Source organism: Tupaia chinensis, unplaced genomic scaffold, assembly GCF_000334495.1.
Source record: "Tupaia chinensis unplaced genomic scaffold, TupChi_1.0 Scaffold139431_1, whole genome shotgun sequence".
NCBI lineage: Eukaryota > Metazoa > Chordata > Mammalia > Scandentia > Tupaiidae > Tupaia > Tupaia belangeri.
In genome coordinates, this window is record NW_006199316.1 from 1,509,169 (window position 1) to 1,536,020 (window position 26,852).

Sequence of the window (26,852 nt, forward strand, 5' to 3'; positions counted from 1 at the left end):
GTAAGAAACTAAGGCATTATATTTTGGTTCTATAGTCACTTTTCTGAAACCATGATCAGTTAACTTCTAAGAACCTTTTCAAATTTTTTATATTATTATTCATACATTTACTTTTAAATTTTTATATTATTATTCATACATTAAATCGCTATACATCATTTAGATTGTGAAGAGACTTTACCCAGCATGATATACACCTCAGTCCAGTCCAGTTAATTGAAAAATAAATTGTAGAGGGCACCAGCAGGTTAAGGTACTGGACTCCCATATGGCCGAACACTGTTTGAGTCCCTGACCTGATGGCTTGAAAATCATGCTAGGCATATGTGCATGGATGTGTGCATGCTCACCCCACCCTACCCCCTAAAATAAAAAATAAACAAATAGTAGGAACTCAAAAGTATTACGGTCACTTCTCTCCCAATACTTATACTCAACTCGCCTATTAGAAAGTTCCAGAAAAGACTGAGTGCCCTTGTAGAAAATGAAGACTTGCCCTGCTTCCCAAAACAAAACAAAAAATGAATTAATATCCTGCTTTATCTTTGCATTTTCCCATTTTGTTAATCTCAGTTAATCCTTGGGACCAGCAGACAGCATAATGGTTACATCACTGGACTCCCCTGTAGTCAACCTTGGTTTGAGTGAACCTGGTGGCTTAAAACTCATGACGGGCTGTGTGTGCATGTGTGCCCAAGATCCCAAGAGGAAAATGGAGGAAAAGGGATTGTGGTGTGGTCATCTGACCCGGGAGAGTGGTGATTTCTCGCTCTGTCTCTCTCTGTGTCTCCGGTGAGTACATGCACCCTATAGAAAAAATTTCTCTAAAACAGAGAAAAAAAATCTCAGTTAATCCACGTGATCACCTAGGCCAGACCCTTCTGCCCACATATCTCCTATCATACTAATCACAAAATTCAATTGTTTACACCTTGACAAACTCAAATCTAGGGACTCCATCTCTACAGCTGTTGTCAGTGTCTTTGTCGCCTGCTTAGACAACAATAGCTTTTCTGGGTCAGTTCGTGGCCTGGTAGTTTCACAAGCTGTATCCTACATGGCTGACTATATGGCTCAAATCCTATACCTGATGGCTTGAAAAATGCGCCCTGTACGTGTGTATGCATTCATCAAAATCCTGAAGGAAAAGAGAGATGTGGAGAGACTAGCTTGACCATGCCCCATGGTGGGAGGAAAGGTGCTTTCTCCCTTTCCCTTCCTCTCCTCCCACCCTATGAATATACTCATCCTCTGGCAAATTAAAAACAAAACGAAACAAAACAAAAACCCAACAGCTTTTTAATTGGTTATTTCCTACCTGTCTTCCTCCAGCTCCACACTACCATGAGTTTTCAAACTCAAATCTGATTATATCAGCCCTAATTAAAAAATCTTCAATGACTGCCCACAGCCAAAGGATAAAATTCGAACTCCTATTTGGACTTGACTTTCCTCTGAGCACAGCCCGTTCTCAAGCCACTCCGAAGGTGCGCCCTCACTAGGATACCCCAGGTCCGTGCTCAGGCTGCTCCCGACCCTGTGATGCCCGCATTCTGCTCCTCTCCCCAAACGGCAAATCTGTATCTGTCCTTCTAGACTTGGCTCGTGTGTCACTTCCTCTTCGAACCTTTCCATACACCTGTACGTGCACTGCTCCCTACGTATTCCTGCAACACTTGGTTCATATATTCGCTACATAGACATCTCACTTTAACAAGTCCTTATGGATCCAAGTATCTTTCTCTACCAATAACGCATAAAATTTTCCAGAACAGGAATCATGTTTTATTCATCTCTGCATCTCCAGTGTCTAAGATAAAACAGGTGCTGGTGCTGAATGAATGAGCGCTAATGATGCTGACGGCCTCCTCAGTGGTAAACTGGAAAAGCACAGCATCCTCACACACAGCGTTACAAATATAGAAAGACGCGCAGATCGACTCTACTGAGGCAGTTACTCAATACTCCTTATACAAGGGGTACCTAAAATGGGTCGCACAGCCCAGGTCTGTCCCAAACAAAAACTTACAAGGCCAGCAGAGGGGGCCCGACAGTAACGGAGCGTTCTGTGATTTCAGGGCCACCCATGGAGATCCAAGGTCTTCCTTACAGGTCAGGGAATCACAGGCCCATGATCTTGGGTGGCTGAGGCTGGGGTGGGGCCCTGCTGGGGCTGCCCATCTCTCTCGTTCTGCCTCTCTCATGGAATAACTAAATAAATAAGCTTAAAAAAGAAATGACAAGGTCTTCAGTTTCTAATCTGTGACTATGTCATCTCTAAGTGGGTTGACAATATTTTGTCTAAATAAATAAAATGACAGTTCCTTCTGTTACTGCATCACAAGAAGTTGTATACACAGATTCCAACAAACATTCAAGGGTATTTTATTGCAAATGTTCACAGCATAAATACAGGTGAGGCATAGCTGAAATTTATTTTGGAGATCCTGAAGGACAAAGAAGGTTAATGGGATTTTTGTTCAAAAGAAACAATTTATTTGTATAAAGGCACTAGGACAGAGACAACGGTGGTTCCTAGTAAGAACTCTAAATTTAGATCACAAGGGTATCTGTTTCTCACATGGTGATTCCATGTAGGATGTTCCAAAATAAGTAACATAGAGATTTTCAATTTAACAATAGTTAGTGATTTTCCCCAGCAAGACAGGGCAAGTTCTTCAGTATAAAATGTAGAAGAGGATCAATAATTTTCATTTTAATTTAAAGGATCAGGTTCTGACCAAAGTACCCAACCATTAAGTACCTTTTCTTTTATTGCCAGAGGGCATGTGCATGCATGAGAGAGAGAAAGCACCTTCAGTGGGGCCTGGTCATGCTACAATCTTTTTTCCTCCTTTTCTCCATTCTATCAGGATCCTGGCACATGTGCACATATACCTGGCCATTGTTTTTCAAATCCAGGGGCTGGATTTGAATCATGGTTGGCCATGTGGGACGTGGCTCCCAAGCTTAGAGTTAAGTGTCATTTTTTTTTTTTAATTTTTGGAATTATTTTATTTATTGTTATTATTTTTTAATTTGACCAGAGAGAGAAAGAGAAAGTAAGAAAGCAAGCCACCAAGTCCAGGATTCAAACTGTGGTCAGACATGTGGGAGTCCAGCCCTTTGACCATTATGCCACCTGCCAGCTCCAAGTATCATTTTAAAGGTAAGAACTAATGACCATGGTGCTTCCTCTGAATTAAATAAATATAAAAGGAGCTGGAGGCACACTGAAACACTGCCCTAGTCATCTTCAAGTCTTTAAGCAGATGAATGTTTAAATTGTTCAGTCCTGGTCACCCTAAGTCAGCACACTGCTCCATTAGACAGTAATGATTCTAGTAGTAACAATGGGTATGATTCAAAAGTGATCCCAGCAGCCAGGCATTCAATAGAAGAATCTTAGAGGTAATTCAGTAAAGTACGTACTATCACGTCTATTTTCCAGTATGAAACAAAAGTGCATAGAAGAAGCTTTCCTGAAAGTCGCAGTGAAGTTGTAGAGACCAGATCCAAATCCAGACCTGATGCTTGTACTCACAGCCGTAAACACGGTTCTGATGATAGCATGCACACAACGGCACACTTACATACTTGGAAAGCTAGAAGAGAACCATAGCAGATTCCCTGACCTCAAAGATAACTAGAGTGGGACCAGCAGTTACGTAACGGCTATGTCGCTGGCCTCCCACGTGGTTGACCACAGTTCAAGTCCCAGACCCGGTGGCTTAAACTCACATCAGGCATGTGTGTGTGTGCCCAAGATCCCAAGAAGAGAATGGAGGAGAAGGGACGGCGGCGTGGCCATCCCCCTGGAGGGTGATTTCTCGCTTTCTGTCTCTCTGTCTCTCCCTGTCTTTCTGGTGAGCACACATGCCCTATAGCAAAAACCTCTCCAAAAAAAAAAAAAAAAAGATAACTAGGGTGAGCAGTTTGGTATAGCTCTTTTCCTAATGAAAAGCCTACATGTTTTATGTGCTACAGTCACAGCTTCCTCACACAAGTTGTCTTCACATTAATGAGAATGAAAAGTACTCATCAATATTTTGTTAGCCTTTAGCAAGTCATTTGATATTTGTTTTTAAAATTCTTACGACAGTGGGACCAGCAGTTAGTGTAATGGCTATGTTGCTGGACTCCCATGTAGTTGCCTGTGGTTTGAGTCCCGGACCCACTGGCTTAAAACTCATGCCAGGTGCGTGTGCATGTGTGCCCAAGATCCCGAGAGAAGAATGGAGGAGAAGAGATTGTGGCGTGGCCATCCCCCCTGGGGGGTGAATTCTCACTTTCTGTCTCTGTCTTTCTGGAGAGCACATGCTCCCTACAGCAAAAACCCTCTCCAAAAAAAAAATCTTACAAAGTGAGCATCTGCCACGAACTGACAGTAACCTCTAGTGTTTTTTGTAACAATTTTCTCTGTATCCATGGTAAATCGTTCCTGTTTTAATTTATACTGATTTTTCCTCTCCTTTTTTTTGTCTTCGACAGACATAAAAGCCATTTACAGCAGGTTTGAATCAACATTTAAAGTAAGATCTAAGAACAAGACTATTTCTAAAAAAAAAGATATAAATCCAGGTGAAAGGCTAGTATTGATGGGAGAAGAGACCAGCAAAAAACAAAACAAAACAAAACAAAACAAAAAACAAAACATTCAGCACTAAGAGCTATTCTGGTGCCAGATTACAGAGAGAAGAAAGCTATATAAGGAAAGGCCACGAGCCTGGAGCATGCCTATCAAGACAGCTACAAAAAGAGCTCTTCGTAAAATAAAAAGGAAAATTACAAAAAAGTCCTCTTCGAAGGCCACTTTCCCTCTCGTGTGGACTTTTGTGAACCCCTCGGTTGGCGAGCGTGTTTATGTAAACTGGTCACCGACTGCTTGCCAATCTATTCTCTCGGGTGCTGAAATGCACCTTCGGATTTTGCAAGAATTGAGGAACTGCTGTTTGTTAGCTGGGGAAGAAATTATTCAGCATAAGACCGATCAGCAACTTTCTCTACACCTTCAATAAAAAGTTCACTGAACTGAAGTGAACTCACAGATGGGTTTAAACTGGCTTTTATAACAGTCTTGGCCAAACGGTTTTCACATCATTCCAAGGAGAATCATTCTGTATTTTACTGCTGTTCTGTGTCCACTGGCTTATCGAACTGTCATTTTTTTTACACGCCTAACAGACTGGACCCCTGGCACCTCCTTCTCAGTGTTCCCTATTTATCTGGCAATATACCTGGAGGAAGTGTGTGAAAGAGATGCAGCCCTCACCATTTCAACAATTCATTCAAGATGCGTTAGGGAGGGTGCATTCTAAAAATCCAGAAATTCTTCTTTACTATCAGTGCCAAATGCTTCTGCTAAAAAGAATTTTAATACGTCCTTAATATTTTATCTAGAATTGAAATAGAAGCCCAGGCAAAATTTAATCTTTAAAATTTTAAGAATTATTTAATTTTACTTATTCATTCATTTATTTTAATTTGACCAGAGACAGAGACAGAGAAGGAAAGTGAGAAAGCAAGTCACTAAGTCCAGGACTTGAGCTGTGGTCAGTCACGTGAGAATGTCTAGCACCTTAACCACCACACCACCTGCTGGTCCCAATTTTCAAAATTTTTCAAAAATTCATGATAGAGCACAAGTGAGAGACAGAGTGAGGTGTGCACCCTCACGGCTCAGGTCACCTGCAACCCGTTCCTTCAGTCCTCCATCAGATCCCGAGCACTCGCTGTTGAGATGGGCATGTTTCAGGCTTACTGGGCTGGTGCCTTGAACCACAACTGGTATGTGGGATCCAGCTCCTTTGGAGCACCACATCACCTCTGTGTCATGGAGCTGGTCCTAATCCTAACTGTATAATGAAAATCCCGAGTTTGATAGTCTGACAACAGTTTTGCTAAAGAAGGTAGAGGCAATCATCTGATAGGGCACTTCAGCAAAGAACACCAGACATATAGGTCCTGAGAGAGAAAAGAGTCCACCATGTCTAAAAAGCAGGGCAGGTGAGTAGCAGATTAAATGCTAATAACGAAGTCGAAAGAGACGGGAAAGGACTAGATCATGTAAACAAGCCAAGAAATACTAGATTTAGAAATATACTTATTTAATTTATTATTATTTAATTTGCTATAGGGCACATGCACTCACAAGAGAGAGTGAGAGAAAGAAAAAACCAGAAAGAAAGAGAAAGAGAAAGAAAAAGTGAGAAAGCAAGCCTCTAGGTTCAGGACTCAAACCGGGGTCAGGCATGTGGGAGTCCAGCGTCTTAACCACTGTACCAATGCTGGCCCAAGAAGCACTAGATTTTAAATAATACTCTCTCCTTTTAAAACATTTAACACTGTATCCTCCCAGATTTCCTCTTAAATTTCTTCTTTAATTTGCCAGAGAGAGATAGACAGAAGAGAGAAAGAGAGGGAGAGGGAGGGAGGGAGGGAGAGAAAGTACCCCCAAATGGGGTGTGGTCATACTGCAATCACTTCTCCGTATCTCCAATCCTGTCAGGTTTCTGGGCACAAATGCACATGCATCTGGCATGTTTTCAAGTAGCCAAGTCTGAGACTTGAACCTCCTGGTGGGCCATGTGGGATCTAGCTCCCTTAACCACTATGCCATGGGTTTGGCCCAGTTTTCCTCCTATTTTTATAACCTTACTTCTGTTTTTCTTTTACATGTTGCCCTAGCTGTTCATTGAACACTAGCATTCCTCAAAATTTAGTCCTAAGCCCTCTTCCTTCCTCACTGTATAATTCCATAAAAGATTTACCTCAGCCAACAATTCCAATGAACTATCTCCAGGCACACAATTCACGAATTTACACCTGCTGCTCCAAATTTTTCTCTGAACTCCAGAAGAATACACCCATCTGCTTAGCTGATCCTTTTACTTGTCACTAACTGAACTCACACACACTTCCCCCAAGTCTCCAGTTTAGCTTAATTCTTCTTCCAGCATTCCTAAGTCAATCTTTTTACTATGTTATTCAATTAAAATCATATACCTTTCAAAATGGAAGGATTTACATTTCTGATGTGATTATTTAACAACTATTTCTTTCATTAGATTATAAATTTCAAATATAGCTTGGGGCCAGCAGGTGGCATGGTGGTTAAGGCATTGGACTCCCACATGGCTAACTGTGGTGCAAGTCCTAGACCTGGAGGCTTGAAAATCACTCTGGGTGTGTGTGCGCGTGTACCCAAGATCCCAGGTGGAGAAGAGACTGTGGTGTGTCCATCCTCCCTGGGGTATGATTTCTCACTTTATCCAAAAAACCAAACAAAAAAAACCCCCACAAAACAAAGTTTTTTTGGGTACATATTTCTACTTTTTTGATCATTATAGTATCCTTAGTCTTAATCCAGGGCCCAACACACACTAGACAGCAATTTTTCAAATACGCAAACAATTCAATTTTTATAAAATATACTGATTCCTCAAAATTAATCTTGAAATAGCATCTGAAGGGTAGGGGTCACAGAGTAAGAGGAAGATAGTGAACAAAATATCAGTTACTAAACAAAAAAAACTGCTATTCTGTGAAATAACTGTTTACAGAAGGCACAAGCAGATAGCAGTTTTTTTTTTTTTTTTTTTTAAGGAACTGCCCAAATATTAGTTTTTGTTTTTGTAGTAAACAAGTGAATCTTTGAAAAGGAGGAGATCAGGTGAACTTCTCCAATTAGAAAGATTTTATTGTTTGAGGAACTATAACCCCCCACCCTCTTCCCCACACATAGTCTGTATGATCTATAGAAAGAGCATAGGGACCAGCAGGTGGCATAATGGTTACATTGCTGGACTCCCATGCAGTCGTCTGCAGTTCAAGTCCTGAACCTGACAGTTTCAAACTCACACTGGGTATATGTGTGCGTGCCCAAGATCCCGAGAGGAGAATGGAAGAAAAGGGACTGTGGTATGGCCATCCCCCAGAGTGATTTCTTGCTTTCTGTCTCTGTCTTTCTGGAGAGCACATGTGCCCTATAGCAAGAACCTCTCTCTAAAAAATTAAATAAATAAAAAAAATAAAATAAACAGCATGGCAGCACATTAATTTCTGGCTTCTGCCAGAGTGAAGTGCTACTTGTCATCCTGTAACTGATGGACTTTCCAGTGGTCTAAACGATTGGAGATGAGGTCTCAAAAAAATTATTCTGAAGGGTCCCCATATGCTGTCTATTCTACCTAACTGAATATTTATGCTCATGTCTCAATAAGACACTAAAATCATCCTTCCAAAAAGGCATATATTTGATTGTCAGTAAAGTTATGATGCATTTCTGCATAGAAAAACACAGAAAAAATATTATGGCTTTTTCCAACAACCCAATAATTTTGCCAGCTGTATCTACTCATGTCAAGGAAATTCTTATCTTTCTTGTGTTTAATGGTCCTCGCTCTGAGGATCACTCTAAAGAGTGCATGGAAGCACTTTAGTACATGTACCCCGTGGTATTTCAGGGTTATTTAAGTCTACAAAGATTTCAAGCTTTTCCTAACTGAGGTCTAATACCATGAGATGGAAGCATCTTTACATCGTCATCGATTTCCTGGTCTCAAGTCCTGTACGGATGATGATACTCTTCAAGGTTATGGTAGTGATTAAGAGTGCGTGCTATAAAGAGCCAAGTTGAAATCCTGGCTCCTTCGCTTCCAAGCAAAGTTAAGAACATCTCTGAAATAAGATTTCCCCACATGTATATGGAGGTAAGTACACATGGGCATGTGGTTATTATAAGGATAAAAAGAAACAATGTCAAAGGCTTAAAGTAATTATAACTATATGTAAGTGTTCAACAAATTATAATTGTTATTTTTAACCTTCTTAAGGTTCTATCTTCAAATGCAATGACACTGGGGGTTAGGATGTTGGATACGAATTTGGGAGGAGGACACAAGTCAGTCCATAATAGAGAACAACTGTATTGTGAGTATGGCGTTTCCTTTTGGGGTGACAAAAAAGAGGAACTGGAAGTGTACAACATCACAAACAGTACACTGTCTGTCCAGTATGGTTTACTAATACATTAACCTACAAATGGTCTATCGGGCACTTCACACATGTGTATTTCACTGCCATTACTGATAGGGGGGAGGATTTCACTCCATTCTACAACTGAAAAACCGAGGCTTCGATGGTCCCAGAGTACCACACCACAGCTGGCTTTAACAGAGCCGTCTGACTCCATGACCTGCTTTTTGCCCTGCTGCCTGCGCATCCTTTGAAAACCAGTGATGTGGCTCAGGTGATCAGTGGTTCCAGACCCCACAAAACTGGTACCACCATGTGTTCCAAAGAGAAGTTCTGCTTTTTCTATGCCACTGTCACCTGGGTGGTTTCTGCCACTCTGAACAACCTGGCCATTCCACTCTGGAGCCTGTTTCTGGCTCGCCTTTCGTCCACCATCACTGACTTGCTCTCTCCATGACTGCCAGTTCCCACTGCCCACAGCTGCTCATTTCTCACTGCTTCCTCTATCCATCTACAGCACCTTCCTAGTGGAAAAACGCCGTCATTTATGAACACTGATGGTAAATCAAGATAAGTACTATTTATTTATTTATTTATTTACTTACTTACTTACTTACTTACTTTCTTACTTTCTTACTTACTTTTTGGAGAGGTTTTGCTATAGGGCACATGTGCTTACCAGAAAGACAGACAGAGAGTGAGAAATCAACCCCTGGGGGGATGGCCACACCACATTCCCTTCTCCTTTCTCTTCTCAGGATTTTGAGCATGCACACGTGCCCGACGTGAATTTAAGCCACCAGTTCCAGGACTTGAACCGTGGTCGACTACAAAGGAGTCCAGCAACATAGCCATTACACCAACTGTTGTCCCAATCAAGATACGTTTTAATTCCACTTCAGGATATAAAGACAGAGTAACACATCTAATACACATCAGCTTTTTTTGGACGATGGTCACTTTTGGTCTGGCTCAGGGATTTACTAACCAAGTCTTCTTTTCCTGGCTTCCTTTAGCTCCATCAGGTCTAGGGCCCTTCTGGAGCACTGTGGGTCCTTGAAGGTCGACCTTGAGTAAACTGCTGTAAACCAACACTCATATGATCTACAGCAGTGATTCTCAAATTTTAACATAATTAGAATGACCCAGGCCATTTTTGCTCCTTTTAGAGAAATTTTGGCTATAGGGCATGTGTGCTTGCCAGAGAGACAGAGACAGGAGGAGAGATAGAAAAAGGAGAAATGACCCCAAGGGAGATGGCCATGCTGAAGTCCTTTCTCCTCCATTCCTCTCTTGGGATCTTGGGCAAGCACGCACATGTGCCCTTCATGAGTTTAGGCTGCCTGCGTCTGGGACTCAAACTGTAGTAGGCGACTTGGGAGTCCAGCGACATAATCATTATGCCATTTCCTGGTCCCCACCCAGGCCTTGTTAAAACATGCCTTTCTGGGCCCACTCCCCAAATTTCTGCATAAGCAGATCTATGGTAGACCTGAGAGTCTACGTTTCTACGAGTTCCCCGGTGTTGCTGACACTCCCCGACAAGGATACTTTAGAGCCATCAATCTTGGAGCTACACCACCTCAGCTGCCTGGAGTAACACAGGCACTGTTGGGACGCCTGACTCCAGCTCCAGCCCACTTAGGGTACAGCTCACCTCCTGGCAGGTGAGACCATGCCCCGAGATAGTCTGTGTACAGCAGAACTGAGAAACACTGATCTAGGTGTCAAAATATGCCTATGAATAAAGGTGAAAGGCATGAATAATTGATATAAAAGGTGTCAGTTCACAGAAAAGACACCAGGACCAGCAGATGGCATAATGGTTATGTTGCTGGACTCCCACGTAGTCGACTGCAGTTCAAGGCCTGGACTCAGTGGCTTAAAACTCACACTAGGTGTGCCTAAGATCCCTAAAGGAGAACGGAGAAGGGATTGTGGCATGGCCATCCCCACTTTGGGGTGATTTCTTGTTCTCTGCCTCTCTGTCTCCCTGGCAAGGTCACTGCCCTATTGCCATTCTCTCTCTAAAAACCAAAATAACATTATTTAATAAGATAATAACAGGAATGAAACCATAACTTCCAATATTCTCTGCAGACCGAAATCACACAGCTTGGCTGATGAACAAAAAACTGAAGGGTAGAAACAGACACAAGCTGCTATTACAGGAGCACTGGGCGGGGGGAGGGGAAGGAGAGAAAAGGGGAATGGGTGGGGAGGGAGAAGAAAGAGGAGATGACTATGACAACAGCGGTGGTGTTAATACACGCACGTGCACACACACATAGAGGCGATGGACAAACAGCTGTTTGGAGCTTTCGGTATACGCACATGTGTGCTAAGTCACACATACAGGGAATTCAGAGCCGCAAGTCCTCAGAAAAAAATCCGATCAGTAATAACACAGACGGATAATGTGTAACATATTCATACAAAGCAATGCTCTGGAGTAGCGCCAATGAACAGATTATACAACATGGACATAATCCAGAGACACAATGTAACAGTGTGAATGCTGTTTGGAATATAACTGTTAGGTGAATAAAGTAAGTTATAGAAGAATACAGATGATTTAATTTATATAAAATTCAAAAAAGTCCAAAACTAAATAATGTATTGTTTATAATTATAAACGTGGTAAAACAGTAAAGAAAGGTAAAGGAATGAGGAACATGAAACTGAGGAGAGTGGTTAATTCTCTATACACGGGAACACCAAGGAAAGGAAACACTGCAGGAGGACCATGTGCTGAATATATCATCATTCCTTATATATTACATGTGAATTTATTTGAAAAGTTTATTTTTATTTTATATTTAGACACCAAAAAAAAAAAAAAAAGCCAGGATATACAAGCTATTATTAGGTCGTCAGTTAAGTCATGACATATTTTTCTATGCCAAAATGCATTATGACCCAATAGAATCCAAAAAAAAAAAGTAGAGCAAGTTCATACTAAAGTTAAAAGGTGGGCACTGGCATCACTGTCCAACACACCTCTGAGGTCACTACTCAGTTTTTCAAGTGTCCTTACTTTCTCTTCTGACTGTCCACTCAATTAAATACAGAGCCAGAGAGAGAGAGAGAGAGAAAGAAAGTGAGAAAGCAAGCCACCAGGTCTGGGATGCAAACCATGGTCAGCCATGTGGGAATCCAGTGCCCTTAACCACCATGCCACCTGCTGGTCCAAAGAATAGTTTATTCATACACTGGTTTATCTTGCTCCTTACGTAAACAATAATTTTGCTGCAACTATCATATAAAAGGTGAAATGCCAGGCCCCAGGCCCCAGGCCCCAGAAAGGGAGAAATAGTGATTGACTTCAAGGAACAAAAGAATCCAGAACGCAGCGACACCTTACCATCAACAGAGTTGACCACAGGGCAAGATTATACCTTAATCTGTTCTCATGTCTTAGCTTAGTTTTGACTTGGTCTTCAAACTCTGACAGGTATCTGATTTCTCAGTTCTAAACCCTTCCTTCATTCCAGGAGCTAGTTTACTTAAACATGCTGACCTGTCTTGTGAGTCCTGAATCCTGGCACACTCACTCTGTCCTAATCATCTGCTTTGTATGAATTCCAGATGCTACTGTTGTAAAAAATAAAAAACAAAACCCTGATTATCTGTTGGCCATTTCTTACTGGTCACATCATCTTGCCTTCTCTCTTTAGCTGTCCTTAGAATTGACCCTGGGGTCTTCAGGTCCTGGTATCCATCATTACCATCATTATAACTCTTACTATTTCATTTCCCACACTGTGATAAACATGGGCCTTTGCATGATATCTAATTTTCAACTTAGTTCTGCAAGGTGCCATTCATTCATTCATTTATTAGAAACAGAGTCTTACTAGGTTGCTGGGGCTGGCCTCAAATTCACGATTTTCCTAACTCAGTATCCCATGTAGCTGGGGTTACAGGCATGCACCACTGTGCCCAGCTATCATTTATTTTTATAAATTAGGATGTGGAGGCTCAAACATTAAGCTTATAAAACTAGTATGTAAAATAGCTAGAATTCCAGTGTAAGTCTGACTGCATTCACTTCTGTTACCAGAACCATTCATCTGAACAGTCAGTACTTCCAGGAAGGGACAAATATTAGTACCTGCTCAACCCGGTAACAGCACTGGTAACTCTGTATGTCCATCAATGGGACTGTCCCATATTTTTAGCATCCTGCTTGGTGTCCAACACAGTTACATGCCATTTGGATGAAAAATAAAATTATTGCTGAATAAATGAGTAACCGCAGTTATTTTTAGTAGAAAGCAGGCTAGAAAAAAAAAAAAAAAACTGTCCAAATGCCAAAAATTCTCTGTTCCCAACCTGACCTAAATTCTGCAAACATGCAACATATATACATTATTTCCTTCTTTTTAAAAAGGAATTAAAATCACCTGAGCAAAATGGAATTTGGACATGCTTACGAAGTAATTGAAAGAAGTAACAACATCAATTTTCCTTTTTACAACTCCAATCACTATCCACATTGGTCTAATTACTAAGGATTAATTTGATGTCTCACTTCAGTAACTTGCATTTGCTTTTAGAAAACACCAATAGGCACTGCATTTCATACACAAGGAGTTCTATTTTTATCATTACTCAAAAGACTGGAAATTAAAAACAAACAAGCAAACAAACAAAAAACCCTCACACAAGACATGCTTATTTCAAAGCACTGAATTCTTTAAATGTTTCTTCTGGTCAATCAGACTTCAGTTAGCTAGATAACAGAAGAACAGAGCTACTCTCCCATACACTTGAAGTGAGAAAATGCAGGGTAATATTGCCTTCACAGAGGAATTTGATGCTAGAAATGGACCACAAGCCCCCGTGTTTAGACTTCTACAGGTGGTAGGCAAACACTGCAGAGTTAGCACATTCGATACCAAATCATGCAAATTATGCATAATCTAACTTGCAACTAAAGAAAAACAAATTAATAGCATTTGAGCTGATAAAAATAAAGTTCAAATGGTGAATTTATATTCACTCCTTCCTGAGACAGCCTTAAAAATAACAAAAAAAAAAAAATTAAAAGAAGAAATGAGAAGGCCCTGACAGGGAAGGACAGAAAAACAGGTGGTTGTGTGATGACCAATGAGACAAAGCATGGGAGTCGTGATCTACACAGAGAACGCATATGCTGCTGCAGGGGAGGGAAGGGGGAGGAGGGAGGGACTGTGCACAAGAGCTGGGAGTGGGTGAAATGGGGATTCATTCACTGAGAGTTTGCCTATGCCAACAGTCAACTGTCTCTTACTCTCCCACCGGGCCTGTTGGCGGCCAGATGTTCCCACCAATCAGGGGGCAGAGTCTTTCTCTAAACAAGTAGTATTCCAGCTTCCTGAAGCAGTGGTTCCCAACATTGGCATCACCTAGAGCGTTTTTATTACACAGATTGTTGGGTCTCACCCCAGTGTTCGAGGTACTCTCAGAGTGTCAGGGCTTGACAGTGGGATGGATGGGAAGAGACTGCAAATGGGTTTAGGGTCTGTTCTGAGTGTTGAAATGTGATAAAATTAGATTATGTGATGGTTGAGCAACTCTGTAAATACAATAAGAAAAATGAATTACATTCTTTCAAAAGATGAATATTATATGTAAATTATATGTCAAAAAGTTGTTCTTTAAAAAAATCATTTATTCATCTGGACACAAGGCTCTTACAGAAGGCCGCTCAATAGATTTCAAAACTATTGAATCATGTCTTCCTTATTCTAAACACAGCTAGTATCTCCAACTATTTCTTCAGGCCATGACATTCAGATCCTTCCTTATCCTGGCTGTTCTCCCAAAGTCACATGATACCAAATCATGTTTTATTTTTATTTATTTTTTTAAGAGGTTTTTGCTATAGGACGCGTGTGCTCGCCAGACAGAGACAGACAGACAGACAGAAAGCGAGAAATCACCTCCCGGGGGGGACTGGCCATGCTGCAATCCCTTCTCCTCCATTCTCCTCTCGAGATCTTGGGCATGCACGCACACGCGCCCGGCGTGAGTTTTAAGCCACCAGGCCCGGGACGCAAACCGTGGTCGACTACATGGGAGTCCAGCGACATAGCCATTACGCTAACTGCTGGTTCCCTTTTCATATAAAGTTCTATAAAAGGTTCTATGAATCTGAACTTTAAATTATTAAAAGGACAGGATGAACTACACTTTTTTTTTAGCTTTTGATTATTTGATTAAATACAATGAGTATAAAGATAATGTATCAAACACGACATGAAATTACCAAAAGATATTTCATAGCCAAATAGAGATGACATGTACTGGCTAACTAAAAAGACGATATCACAACTTGTTCTGTCATAATAGGGAGAAAAATGAATGCATTAACAGTATTTCTGCTGTCCCAAGAATACAAAAGCAACAGCATCCACACCGAATGTAACAATGGTCATTAAATATGAATGACATTAAAAATCCACTTCCAGGTAATCATTCTACTAATAGGTTATCTTTAAATTCTGCTCAGTGTAGACAAGGTTTTTCTCATAATATACACTCTTCTTGCCCTAAAGCCAATGTTTTTCCTAGCAGGTACTATACTTCTGATTTGCTGTTTACTACCCATCTTGCTTATTAGACTCTACAGGGTTATGAAGGCTGGAATCATATCTGTCTTGTTCTTCTCAGTACCTCTGTATCTGGCAGTGATGAACAGCTGCTCTACAAGGGCTATGCATAGGGGTAATTTCAAAACCCAGATAAATGAGAATAAAAAATGAGTTTGTCAGCATCAAAAAAGTGAAAAAGACAACACACAGAATGGGGTAAAATATCTGTAAAACACATATTTCATAGGGAACTTGTATCCAGAATAAAGAAAGAACTCTCACAACTCTAATACACAAATAACCTAATTTTTAAAACGGGGTTAGAATTTAAATAGACTTTTCCAGGGCTGGCAGATGGCACAGCAGTTAGGTCGCTGGACTCTCACGTGGCCGACCACAGTTTAGGTCCCGGACCTGGAGGCTTGAAACTCACTTTGGGTGCATGTGTGTGTGTGTGCCCAAGATCCTGGGAGGAGAATACAGGAGAAGGGATTGCATTGTGGCTATCCCCCCTGAGAGGTGACTTCTCACTTTCCCTCTCCCTCACACTGTCTCTGTCTCTGGCAAGCATACGTGCCCTAAGGCATAAACCTCTACCAAAAAAAAAAAAGAAAAAAAAAGAGAGAAAGAAAAGAAAATCAAATAGACATTTTTCCAAAGAAAATATACAATGGCCAACAGGTACACGAAAAAATGCTCAACATCATTAGTCCATAGGGAAATACAAATCAAATCATAATGAGTAGTGACTTTATACCTTCCGGAAAGGTTACAAGAAAAAGACAGACCTTAATAGGTGTTGACAAGAATGTGGAGAAATTGGAACCCTTATACACTGCTGGTTGGATTGTAAAATAGTGAGGTTACTTTGGAAAACAGTCAAACAGTTCCTCACACAAATGTGGAGTTGTCATATGACCTGTCTGTTTCACCTCTACCAACTCACTTGCCAAAAGAAATGAAAACAAATACACACAAAAACTTCCACTCCCGTGTTCACAGCAACATTTACTCTTAACAGTCAAACAGAAGCAACTCAAACACCCATTATCTGATAAATGGAAAAAAAACAAAATACAATGTTTCCAACTAATGAAATGCTATTTGGAAATAAAAAGGAATAAAGTACTGATATACATGCTGCAACATGGATTTACTCAGAAAACATGCTAAGTAAAATAAACCAGCCACACTATATGGTATATTATATGATTCCATTTATATGAAATATGCAAAAGAGGCAAATTCATAGGTACAGAAAGGAGACTGATTAGTAGTTGCCTATGATGGGGGAAGTGGAGCGAATAGAGTGACCTGACAGGGGCCAGCAGGTAGAGTGGTGGCTAAGGGCACTGGACTCCCACATGGCCAACTGTGGTTCAAGAACTGGACCTGGCGGGACCAGCAGTTAGCGTAATGGCTATGTTGCTGAACTCCCACGTAGCTGACCACGGTTCGCGTCCCGGACCCGGTGGCTTAAAACTCACGCCGGGCACCTGCGCGTGTGTGCCCAAGATCCCAAGAGGAGGATGGAGGAGAAGGGACTGCAGCATGGCCATCCCCCCTGGGGGGTGATTTCTCGCTTTCTGCCTGTCTGTCTGTCTGGCAAGTGCATGCGCCCTATAGCAAATACCTCTCCAGGAAAAAAAAAAAAAAAGAAAAAAAAGAACTGAAACTGGCGGCTTGCTTTCTCATTTTTCCCTCTCCCTCTTTTAAATAAAAATAAATAAATTTAAATGAAATAATTCTTACTAAAAAGAAAAGTGACCTGAAATGGGAAAAATATTTTAGGAAATATTCTAAAATTATTATGGTGAGGTTTAAACAACTTCAAAAATATACCAAAACCCACTGAATTGTATAGTTGGGCAAATTTTAGGGTATGCACGTTATCTTTCAGAAAAGCAGTTTTAAAATTTTTGGATTTATTATGTTTACACTCTTATGAAAATTTCAAATAAATCCGATTTTTACTAACCCTTTATCTTTACTTCTGTACATTATTCATAAGATAATTTAAAATATTTATTTAAAAAAAGTTCATTAGCCCCAAATGGTAAATGATGATATTTTACTTGGTATACTAAAGGTTAATGTCCATTCCTGAATAGACATTTAGATGTTAGTAATTTTACAATATTATAAAAAAAAATTCTTTTAACAGTTTTAGTTTATCTATCTTTGCAGACCTATAAGATCATTTCCTTAAAAACAAATCCTAGGAATGAAATTCTAGGTCAAATGGTACAGGGCTGTGCTGTCACTTTTTTTTAAAGAATTATTTTAATTCAACTTTATTTATTTATTTTAATTTGACCAGAGAGGAATGGAACAAGTGAGAGAGAGAGAAAGTGAGAAAGCAAGCTGCCAGGTCCAGGACTTGAACCGTAGTCAGCCACATAGGAGTCCAGCATCCTTAATCACCATGCCACATGCCAGCCCCAGGCTGTGCTATCAATTTATAAGTCCAACAACAAAGTTCAAGAGAAAAGTATCAATTTTAACTTTAAATATACTTGAGTTCATTGTTTGATACAAACATTCACTATAGGTAAAAAATACTTGTAAGAAAATACCAAAAGGATGGGGCCAGCAGGTGGTGTAGTGGTTAAGGTGTTGGACTCCCACATGGCTGACTGTGGTTCAAGACCCAGATATGGCAGCTTGCTTTCTCACTTTCCCCTTTTTTCTCTGTCTCTTTGGTCAAAATAAAAATAATAATAACAAATAAAAATTAAAACAAAAGAAATAATTTAAAAAATAAAAAAAGAAGAAATAAAATGAAAAGAACAACAGACAATGGAAAACAATAATAAATCCTCTCAAATACATTAGGCTGAGCCATCTTCCCATTTTGGCTTTGACTGGCAAGAAATGAAATATTTCATTACATGACATTTCTTAATTGCAGGTTTTGCAATTTAGAGCATTTCTCATTTTCTCAGAATGAACTTCCTTCCCAATTATAAGTTATATTTATAGGCAGAATGCAGTGGAAACACTCAACTTTGTCTGATTTAAAAAAAAAATTTACAGCTCTGTCTGCTGAGACAGCTTAGAAGGAACAACTCCCTTTGAAACAGTGAGTATACCCAGTGAATAAGTCTTGGTTTCTTTTTTACCCTTCAGAATTATTTTAAATTTTATTTTATCTACAATAATAATAATTATTACTATTTTAATTTTGCTACAGGGCACACACACTTACTAGAGAGAGGGAGAGCCACCAGGTCTGGGACTTGAACCATGGAAGTCCAATGCCCTAACCACCATCACATCTGCTTGCCCCCAAGTCTTAGTTTCTAAACACTTCTTTTCCAATAAAAGAAACCAGGGTTCCTTAAAGAAACAGGTAATTCTAGGATGAGGGTAAGGAAAATAGAAAATCAAAAGCCTGGGAAAACTGTCCAAACAAGATATTGGTCAGTAGGTAAATAGGTAAATTTTGTGACAGCCAGACAACAGAATGTTGCTTAGAGCTAAGAGTTCGTTCTTTTTTTTTTTTTTTTTGAGAGGTTTTCCACTACAGGGAGCGTGCGCTCGCCAGACAGAGACAGAAAGCAGGAAATCACCCCCTGGGGGGGATGGCCACGCCGCAATCCCTTCTCCTCCATTCTCCTCTTGGGATCTTGGGCACGCACACACACACGCCTGGTGTGAGTTTTAAGCCACCGGGTCCGGGACGCGAACCGTAGTCGAATATGTGGGAGTCCAGCGACATAGCCATTACGCTAACTGCTGGTCCCAAGAGTTCATTCTTTTGTAAATGGATAAAGGCATAAATAAATAAACATAAAGAAACAACAAATGATCCATATAAAACTTCAAATAATCCCCCTGGGGATTGTGCTTAACTCGATCTCCCACTATCCAAACCCCAACCTCACTAGACTTAGTGATTCACTACTGAAGAACAGAATAGGGAAAGGCAAAAACTACATTTTCATTAGAAAAACTTGGCAAACACTGCTTTATCACAGGAAGGAAGGTTAACATCCTTATATGGCTATCCCGTACCCCATGATATGAGAGGCGTACTTCGCCTTGTTATATCCTTCCAAAACTATGAAAGTGTATCTTTCCATATACTCCCAGTTGAATCATGAGGAAAACATGAGACAAGATACATTCTACAGGTCATGAAAAATAAAGATTGAGGGACCAGCAGTTAGAGTAATTGCTATGTTGCTGGACTCCCACATAGTCAACCACGGTTCGAATCCCGGACCCAGTGGCTTAAGCTCCCGCCGGGCGTGTGTGTGTGTGTGTGTGTGTGTGTGTCCAAGATCCCGAGAGGAGAACGGAGAAGGGATTGCGGTGTGGCCATCACCCCTGGGGGGTGATTTCTCGCTTTCTGTCTCTTTGTCTCTCTCTGTCTGTCTGGCGAGCACACGTGCCCTATAGCAAAAACCTCTCCAAAAAAAAAATAATAATAATAATAATAATAAAGATTGAGATGGACACCCAGACTAGAAAAGACTGGGAAAATACGACCACTCTGTTTATGTGGTATCCTGAAGTGGGCAGTAGAAAAAGAAAGATCGTTATTAATAGAAAAACAGATGAAATTCAAATACAGTTTAGAATCCACTTAATAGTGATGTTCTAACACTATCCTCTTAGTTTTGACAAATATATCACAATAAGGGAGAGTGTTAACAATGGAGAAACTCCGTAGGGGTATACGAAAATTGTGCACCACAGGTGCCAGCAGTTGGCATGGTGGTTAGGGCGCTGGACACCCACATGGCTGACCATGGTTCAAGTCTGAATCTGGCAGCTTGTTTTCTCACTTTCTCTCTCTGGTGAGTGTGCATACCCTGTAGCAAATAATAATAATAATAAATATAATTAAGTATATAATTCTTTTAAAAAAATGTGTACTATCTATGCAACTTTTATATATATCTTAAAATTATTCCAAAATAAAAATATTTTAAAAATGACAAAAAAGTCAACTTTAAAATAGAGCTATCAACCCACTGACCTAATTTATGTACATATATATTTGGAGAATGTTAACCTTTTAAATTTAACTAACATTTACATCATTTAAATTCTGTTTAAGGGGGCCAGCAGGTGGCACAGTGGTTACGGTGTAGGACTCCCACATGGCTGACCACGGTCTGAGTCTGGGACCTAGTGGCTTGCTTTCTCACTTTCTCTCTTTTTCTGTCTCTCTCTGGTGAGCACATGTGTCCTACAGCAAATTAAAAATGATAATACTTAAAATAAAATAATTCTTTAAATAAAATGTCTGTTAAGTAAAATTAAAGAAAAAAGCTGAGGGTAGAGGACTAACAATTTCTTCTTGGAGATTAAATTATGCAGTAATCAGAAACATGATGTACTGTACATTAATAACCCTGGAACTATGCATAATAAACTAGGAACATCTGACTGACATTATTAGAAATACTTCATCATACATTAAGAAATTCAAAACACAGTATTCCACCCTCACTTAATCTCCTGTCACGTCTCCCTGTACACTGCGTTCTGTGGCTCACTGCACTGTGCCAGGGAAGAGGTACATTTAACACACGCTAGTGGTGCCATGACAGAGAGACAGGTGTTTGAGAACTTTACACTTTTCACGTATCATAACACTTCTGAGGGGGAGAATTCTTTCTTCTCACTTTATCAATAAAAGAAATGAGTACCAAGAAGTTGTTAAGAAAGGTTATGCAGACCGTGGATATATGGATTTAAGGACAGCCTTATGAAGGTGCTATTCTTTCCGTGTAACATGAGGACGCAGACTCAGTCAAAGATTCTTTAGGCCCAGTCACACGGCACAGCAGCAGAGTGCTACTGTGTGATACTGGAGGCAAGATGGGAGGCCTGGGGTTTGGATCCCAGGTTGAACTGAATATATCGAGTGCTGTGTGACCCTACCTGACTACCTGGGGAAAGGATTGCAGCATGACAATGTCTCTGTCTCTCTCGTGAAACAGACAAGTAAACTTAAAAAAAGAAAAACTTCTTTAACCACTTAGCAGAAGGCACTTGTTCTGTTCCATTATTCTATTTACTATCAAATTAAATGACGGATTAACTGATGCTACACATTAATTTGTAGATTTTGGTCCAGAAGAGTTATCAATAATTTCTATCAGATAGAAGAGATAATACTAAAGGTCAGGGTTTATCTCTTGGTTGGTCTGTAGGACATTAGCCAGTTTGAACCTAACCTAGCACTCTTACTCCAACAATTATTAAATTACCCATGCATTCAGAGTTCTTCAGGTGCTTTTTCTAATAGACTTACTATTTCCCTTGTTCGCTCAGTAACTGATAAATTGAATAAGATCTTTGACAGATGCTCACATCATATCTGTATGAGTCATATTTTTAATTTTGTCATACCTTTCATTTTTAACATTATACTGATGGGCATGGGAACTTCTCCATGATATGTCTCACATGGCCTTTACCACGTTCAGCTCTGCAAACCCCACAACCTCACAGTGCTATTATGATGGCAGTTTTTCTGCATAATATAATGATAACTGTGTTGATTATTATTATTGGAACCATTAAATAATATCTTTCTGTCTTAAAAATAGCACAAAAAGAAACTAACCTGTTAAAGAGCATCTTTATTCCACTACCGACTGCAAACTACTAGTGAAATATGTACAAAAATACAACTGTATTTCTTTATTTCTTGAGTTTCTTCACCTGAACATTTAGAAAAATTTCTTCAATGAATGAGACAGAGAGAGAGAGAGAGAGAGAGAGAGAGAGACAAAGAGAGAGCATTCCCAATAGAGTGCCGATCCTGCGCCTGCCCTAGCTCCAGGCCTGGGTAATAGGCACCCTGGGCTTGGTACACTCAGGGAAGTCTCAAGTCCTGCCTATGCAGCGACCTCAAAGAACATCACAAAAAAAATGCTGAACCACGGCAGGCCAACCACTCATCTGTGTATTTTAAAAACAACGAATAAAGATCCCTTGCATTTCACTTCAGCTATTGTCTAAAGAAATTTTTAAGGTAGCAATTTTTTTTTCTAAAGTGAAAGTTAACTATTCTTTTTATTATTTTTTTTAAGAATTATTTTGTTTAACTTCATTGATTTATTTACTTTAACTTGACCAAAGAGGGACAGAGTGAGAGAGGGAAAGCGAGAAAGCAAGCCGCCAGGTCCAGGACTCGAACCACGATTGACCATGTTGGAGTCCAGCGTCCTTAACTACCACGCCACCTGCTGGCCCCTAAAGTCCCAATTTTAAAGTCCCAGTCCCTATATGAGAAAACAAAGATGTATAAAGGAAGCTTAAAACTTGTTGAATCAGCATTCAGAAATTTTCAACAGAATCACGGAACATAAGATTTAGACAGGACTTTGAAGGATGTCTTCTCCAAGCCCATTTGAATGAACAGAAGGTGGGCCTAAAGGAATACAGTGACTTTCCAGAGGTCTGCCAGTGGCTTAAAATTCCCATGATCTAATTTAAAAGACTTGCTAATGTGCGGTACACCTTTTTGAGTTAATTATCTTTAACCTCCAATTATTGAAAAGATGATTCTCCCACCTGTTCCAGGTACCACTTTTATATGAAATGGACTAATACTTGGTTTAGGTGTGAACTATGCGTTCCTTCTATGTCCGTACATAAGTAAATGTACTTATTTAATTCTGTCTTTAATTCTTTTTCTTTTTCTTTTCTTTTCTTTTTTTTTGGAGAGGATTTTGCTATAGGGTGCGTGTGCTTGCCAGACAGACAGAGAGAGACAGAGAGACAGAAAGCGAGAAATCACCCCCCAGAGGGGATGGTCACGCCACAATCCCTTCTCCTCCATTCTCCTCTTGGGATCTTGGGCACGCACGCACACGCACCTGGCGTGAGTTTTAAGCCACCGGGTCCGGGACGCGAACCATGGTCGACTCCGTGGGAATCCAGCGACATAGCCATTACGCTAACTGCTGGTTCCCCCCTCTTCAATTCTTAAACCATAACTGGTAATAAAAAAGAATAACTTCATATTTTCAGTGTTGACATTTCTCATTAAAAACAAAAGTATAGACCAACGTGATTATTTTTTCAGCAAGCAGTTTGGATATTTTCAAGTGGACTAACAATAAAGACTAATTTTAATTTTTAGATCTCAGTTTTGAGAAGGGAGGCACTATTTCATTTTCACCCAAACCACAAGCAATAAAAGCAAAGGGAAAGCCAAAAAGAAGAAAATTCTGTACCCTGACATCACTTCTAGATGAAGTTGTCCTGAGACAGTTAAGAAAGCTGGAACACTGAAGAAACACTCCTCAGGCACCTTTATTTTTCTTGAAGGCTGCAAATGAAAAACACAAGCCACAAAAAGCTATGACATGCTCTGCTTTCCCTTTCACATTCACATACATGTAGCAATTAAAAATAAAAATGCAATAAAAGCTATGTGGGAGAACAGGTCATTCTCATGAACGCAAAGGCAGTTCTCAGGACACACCTACATAAGAAAATGCTTACTTGGCAGGTGAGTCCTTAAGTCAAAGTAGTTTGCCCCATTTTCAAAATATATGATAACCAAAGGACAAAGTACTTTGTCACAAATACACTTAAAAATTATAATAGGAAGCATTACACACTCTCTTAAAATTCTGACACATAATGGAGACTTAATCTTCTCAAGGGAATAGTCTCTGGAACATCTGTTGTAATATTATTATTGTTAACATGTTAAAACAATAATGCTTTTAATATAGCCTCTTATAAACACATAAACTTTGAAATACATTATTTAATTTTCACTTCAACTCAGAGGTAGGAAGAGCAGAACTCTATCTTTTAAAAGATGCAATAAGTAATTGGACTTTTATGAACTTACAATATAGACAAGAGTGGTTATTCCATCTGTAATGGGTAGAAAACAAGCCTGCCAAAATTTATGAGTTGAGTGAAAGAACTACTTGAAGTCCAAACACAACTTAAACAGTGTAATTAAGAAAGCTTCCAGATCAAGTTATGACTACCACACCAAGTTTTAAAAGACACTCCATTATTAACTCTCATATTTCTTTTATATATACGTGTGTGTGTGTATCTTATTTAACTTCATTAATTGCTCTAAAATATTGTATATCACATAAGGGTGTATTTGTATGAATAAGAAATGCAGTACAAAAACTACCAATGGAAAAATTGCAATAATTGGGACCAGCAGTTAGTGTAATGGCTATGTTGCTGGACTCCCACGTAGTCGACGGCAAATTTATCAGACTACCATACTTTCCCTTTCCTTTCCTTCTTCAGCCTATAATTTTTGTTAGGTGTTTTATCTCAACCTCACTTAAAGTGATTTACTCCCTGTAAATTAAACACACACACATATACACACACACACACATATCACTGGTATTTTATGAGGTTACATATGTAATAAAGGAAATAACAAGGTTAGTAAAGACGGTGCCTTCCAGAGGGAGAAGAAAGGGAATGGGAGTTGGAATTGAAATAAAGAGGAAAACAATAAAACAAGAAAAGGCAATGCAGGATTGTTTTGTCAGCTTGGCGTTACGACTCTTCTAAAGCTGGGACCGTTTCCTAAAATTTTTTGTATAGTTCCAGGTTCCAGTTGGTCAAGAAAGGGTTTTAAATGAAATCTTGGGAAGAAATGAAGTCATTACTCTGAAAAGATTGTGGCAGTGTGACACAGTGACACACACGCTGAGGTAGGCACCTAGTGACCTCTAGATTTCAGCTTGTCATTCTTACCACTGACTCCGCTGACCAACAATGGCTCTAAGGCCACCACCAACAGCTTGGCTACAGATATTACAGGGTGGATTGAGCTGGACTAACTGCATGAATGGCTCCAATTTTCTCACCTCTCTGTGCTGGCATCCTTTGGCACAGCACACACTCCAAGCTTGGCCATGTGACTCATTTTTGCCAAGAGTAAGAAAACTGACACACAGTGGCTTGAAAAAGTGCTTGTGCATTTTCTGTTTTTTTGCATTCTCTCTAGAACCTCTAGAGAGAATGCCACCAAAGATAATCATGACCTGACTAGCATAATGAAGAATCTAAGAGACACATGTAGAACAAGTAGGTTACCTCAATGAGGCCGTTCTAGGCTGGCCAGGCCCGAGTCTACTCATCTGCTGACCAAACCTGACCCAGATCTATAGCAGCACCCTAAGTGATCCACAGGCTCCCGGGAGAGAATGAATGCTTTTCTTACATAGTAGTTTGAAACAAGGGACTTGCAAAGACCAATGAATATAGTGTGCCAAGAATGAAGATTATGTTTAACTGTATTCCTAAAGTTAAAAAAAAAAAATACACATTCAGTGAGGCCAGCAGATGGTGTAGTAGTTAAAGGTGTTGAACTTCCACATGGTCAACCGTGGTCCAAGTCTTGGACCTGGCGGCTTGCTTCTCACTTTCCCTATCTCTGTCTGGTATACTTAAAAATAATAACAAATAAAATTAAATAATTCTTTAAAAAAATACAACTTCAGGCCCAGCTGTGGTGGTACAGGTGGTAGGTGCTGCTGCGTGACACTGGAGTTCATATGGGAGGGCCAGGTTCAAATCGGTGGACCTGAACATACCAGGTATACCTGTGATCTGGGTTGGTTGGAAGGTTTGGGAGTGGCGGTCATGGCATAGTAAGACCCTGTCAAAGGTACCATATCTTCCCTGAAATAAATGCATAAATAACACTTTTTTTTTTTTTTTTTTTGCCACAGGGCACATATGCTTGCCAGAGAAGGGGGAGGGGGGAGAGAGAGAGGAAAAGTGAGAAATCACCCCTCTGGGTGTATGGCCATGCTGCAATCCCTTCTGTCTCTTCTCCTCTCAGGAGCATTTTGGGCATGCACTCACACATGCCTGGTATGATTTTCAAGCTGCCAGGTCCAGGGTTCAAACTGTGGAGGCCCATGTGGGAACTCAGTGTCTTTACCATCATGCCAGTGGCTGGCCCAACACCTATAAGAATTTTTAAAAGTACAAATGGTGGAAAATGTGTTTTGAATATATGGTTATAAGTTTAAAATAGCTTAGAGGGAATTTTTCTTTTCTTTGGAAAACTGAATTGTGAAGAGTATAATTTTATTTTCCTCCTACTCGTTCCAAGTCACAAACACATAATTTGTTCTTTCTTATTACATAATTCTATGCAATTAATTAATTTATGTACGTTTTCCTAGCCTGGCCTCTCAACGTCATCTCCCTGATCCTGATATCCATCAGACAAAGAGAAAGACTGATAAAGAAGGTAGGAGAGCATCAGAAATATAATCTTATCAGTGGGCAAAAAAAAAAAAAAAAGCTTTGATTCTACTT

The 26,852-nt window shown here is 40.0% G+C and overlaps 1 protein-coding gene across 1 annotated transcript in view; it reads right to left on the minus strand.

Moving 5' to 3' along the window:
• NARS2 (asparaginyl-tRNA synthetase 2, mitochondrial) overlaps window positions 1-26,852 on the minus strand; it is a 136,590-nt gene that overhangs the window by 54,655 nt on the left and 55,083 nt on the right. The window contains exon 6 of the mRNA XM_006161901.2: window positions 23,759-23,853. Coding sequence (XP_006161963.1) covers window positions 23,759-23,853 — 95 coding nt within the window. The remainder of the gene's footprint in view (window positions 1-23,758; window positions 23,854-26,852) is intronic.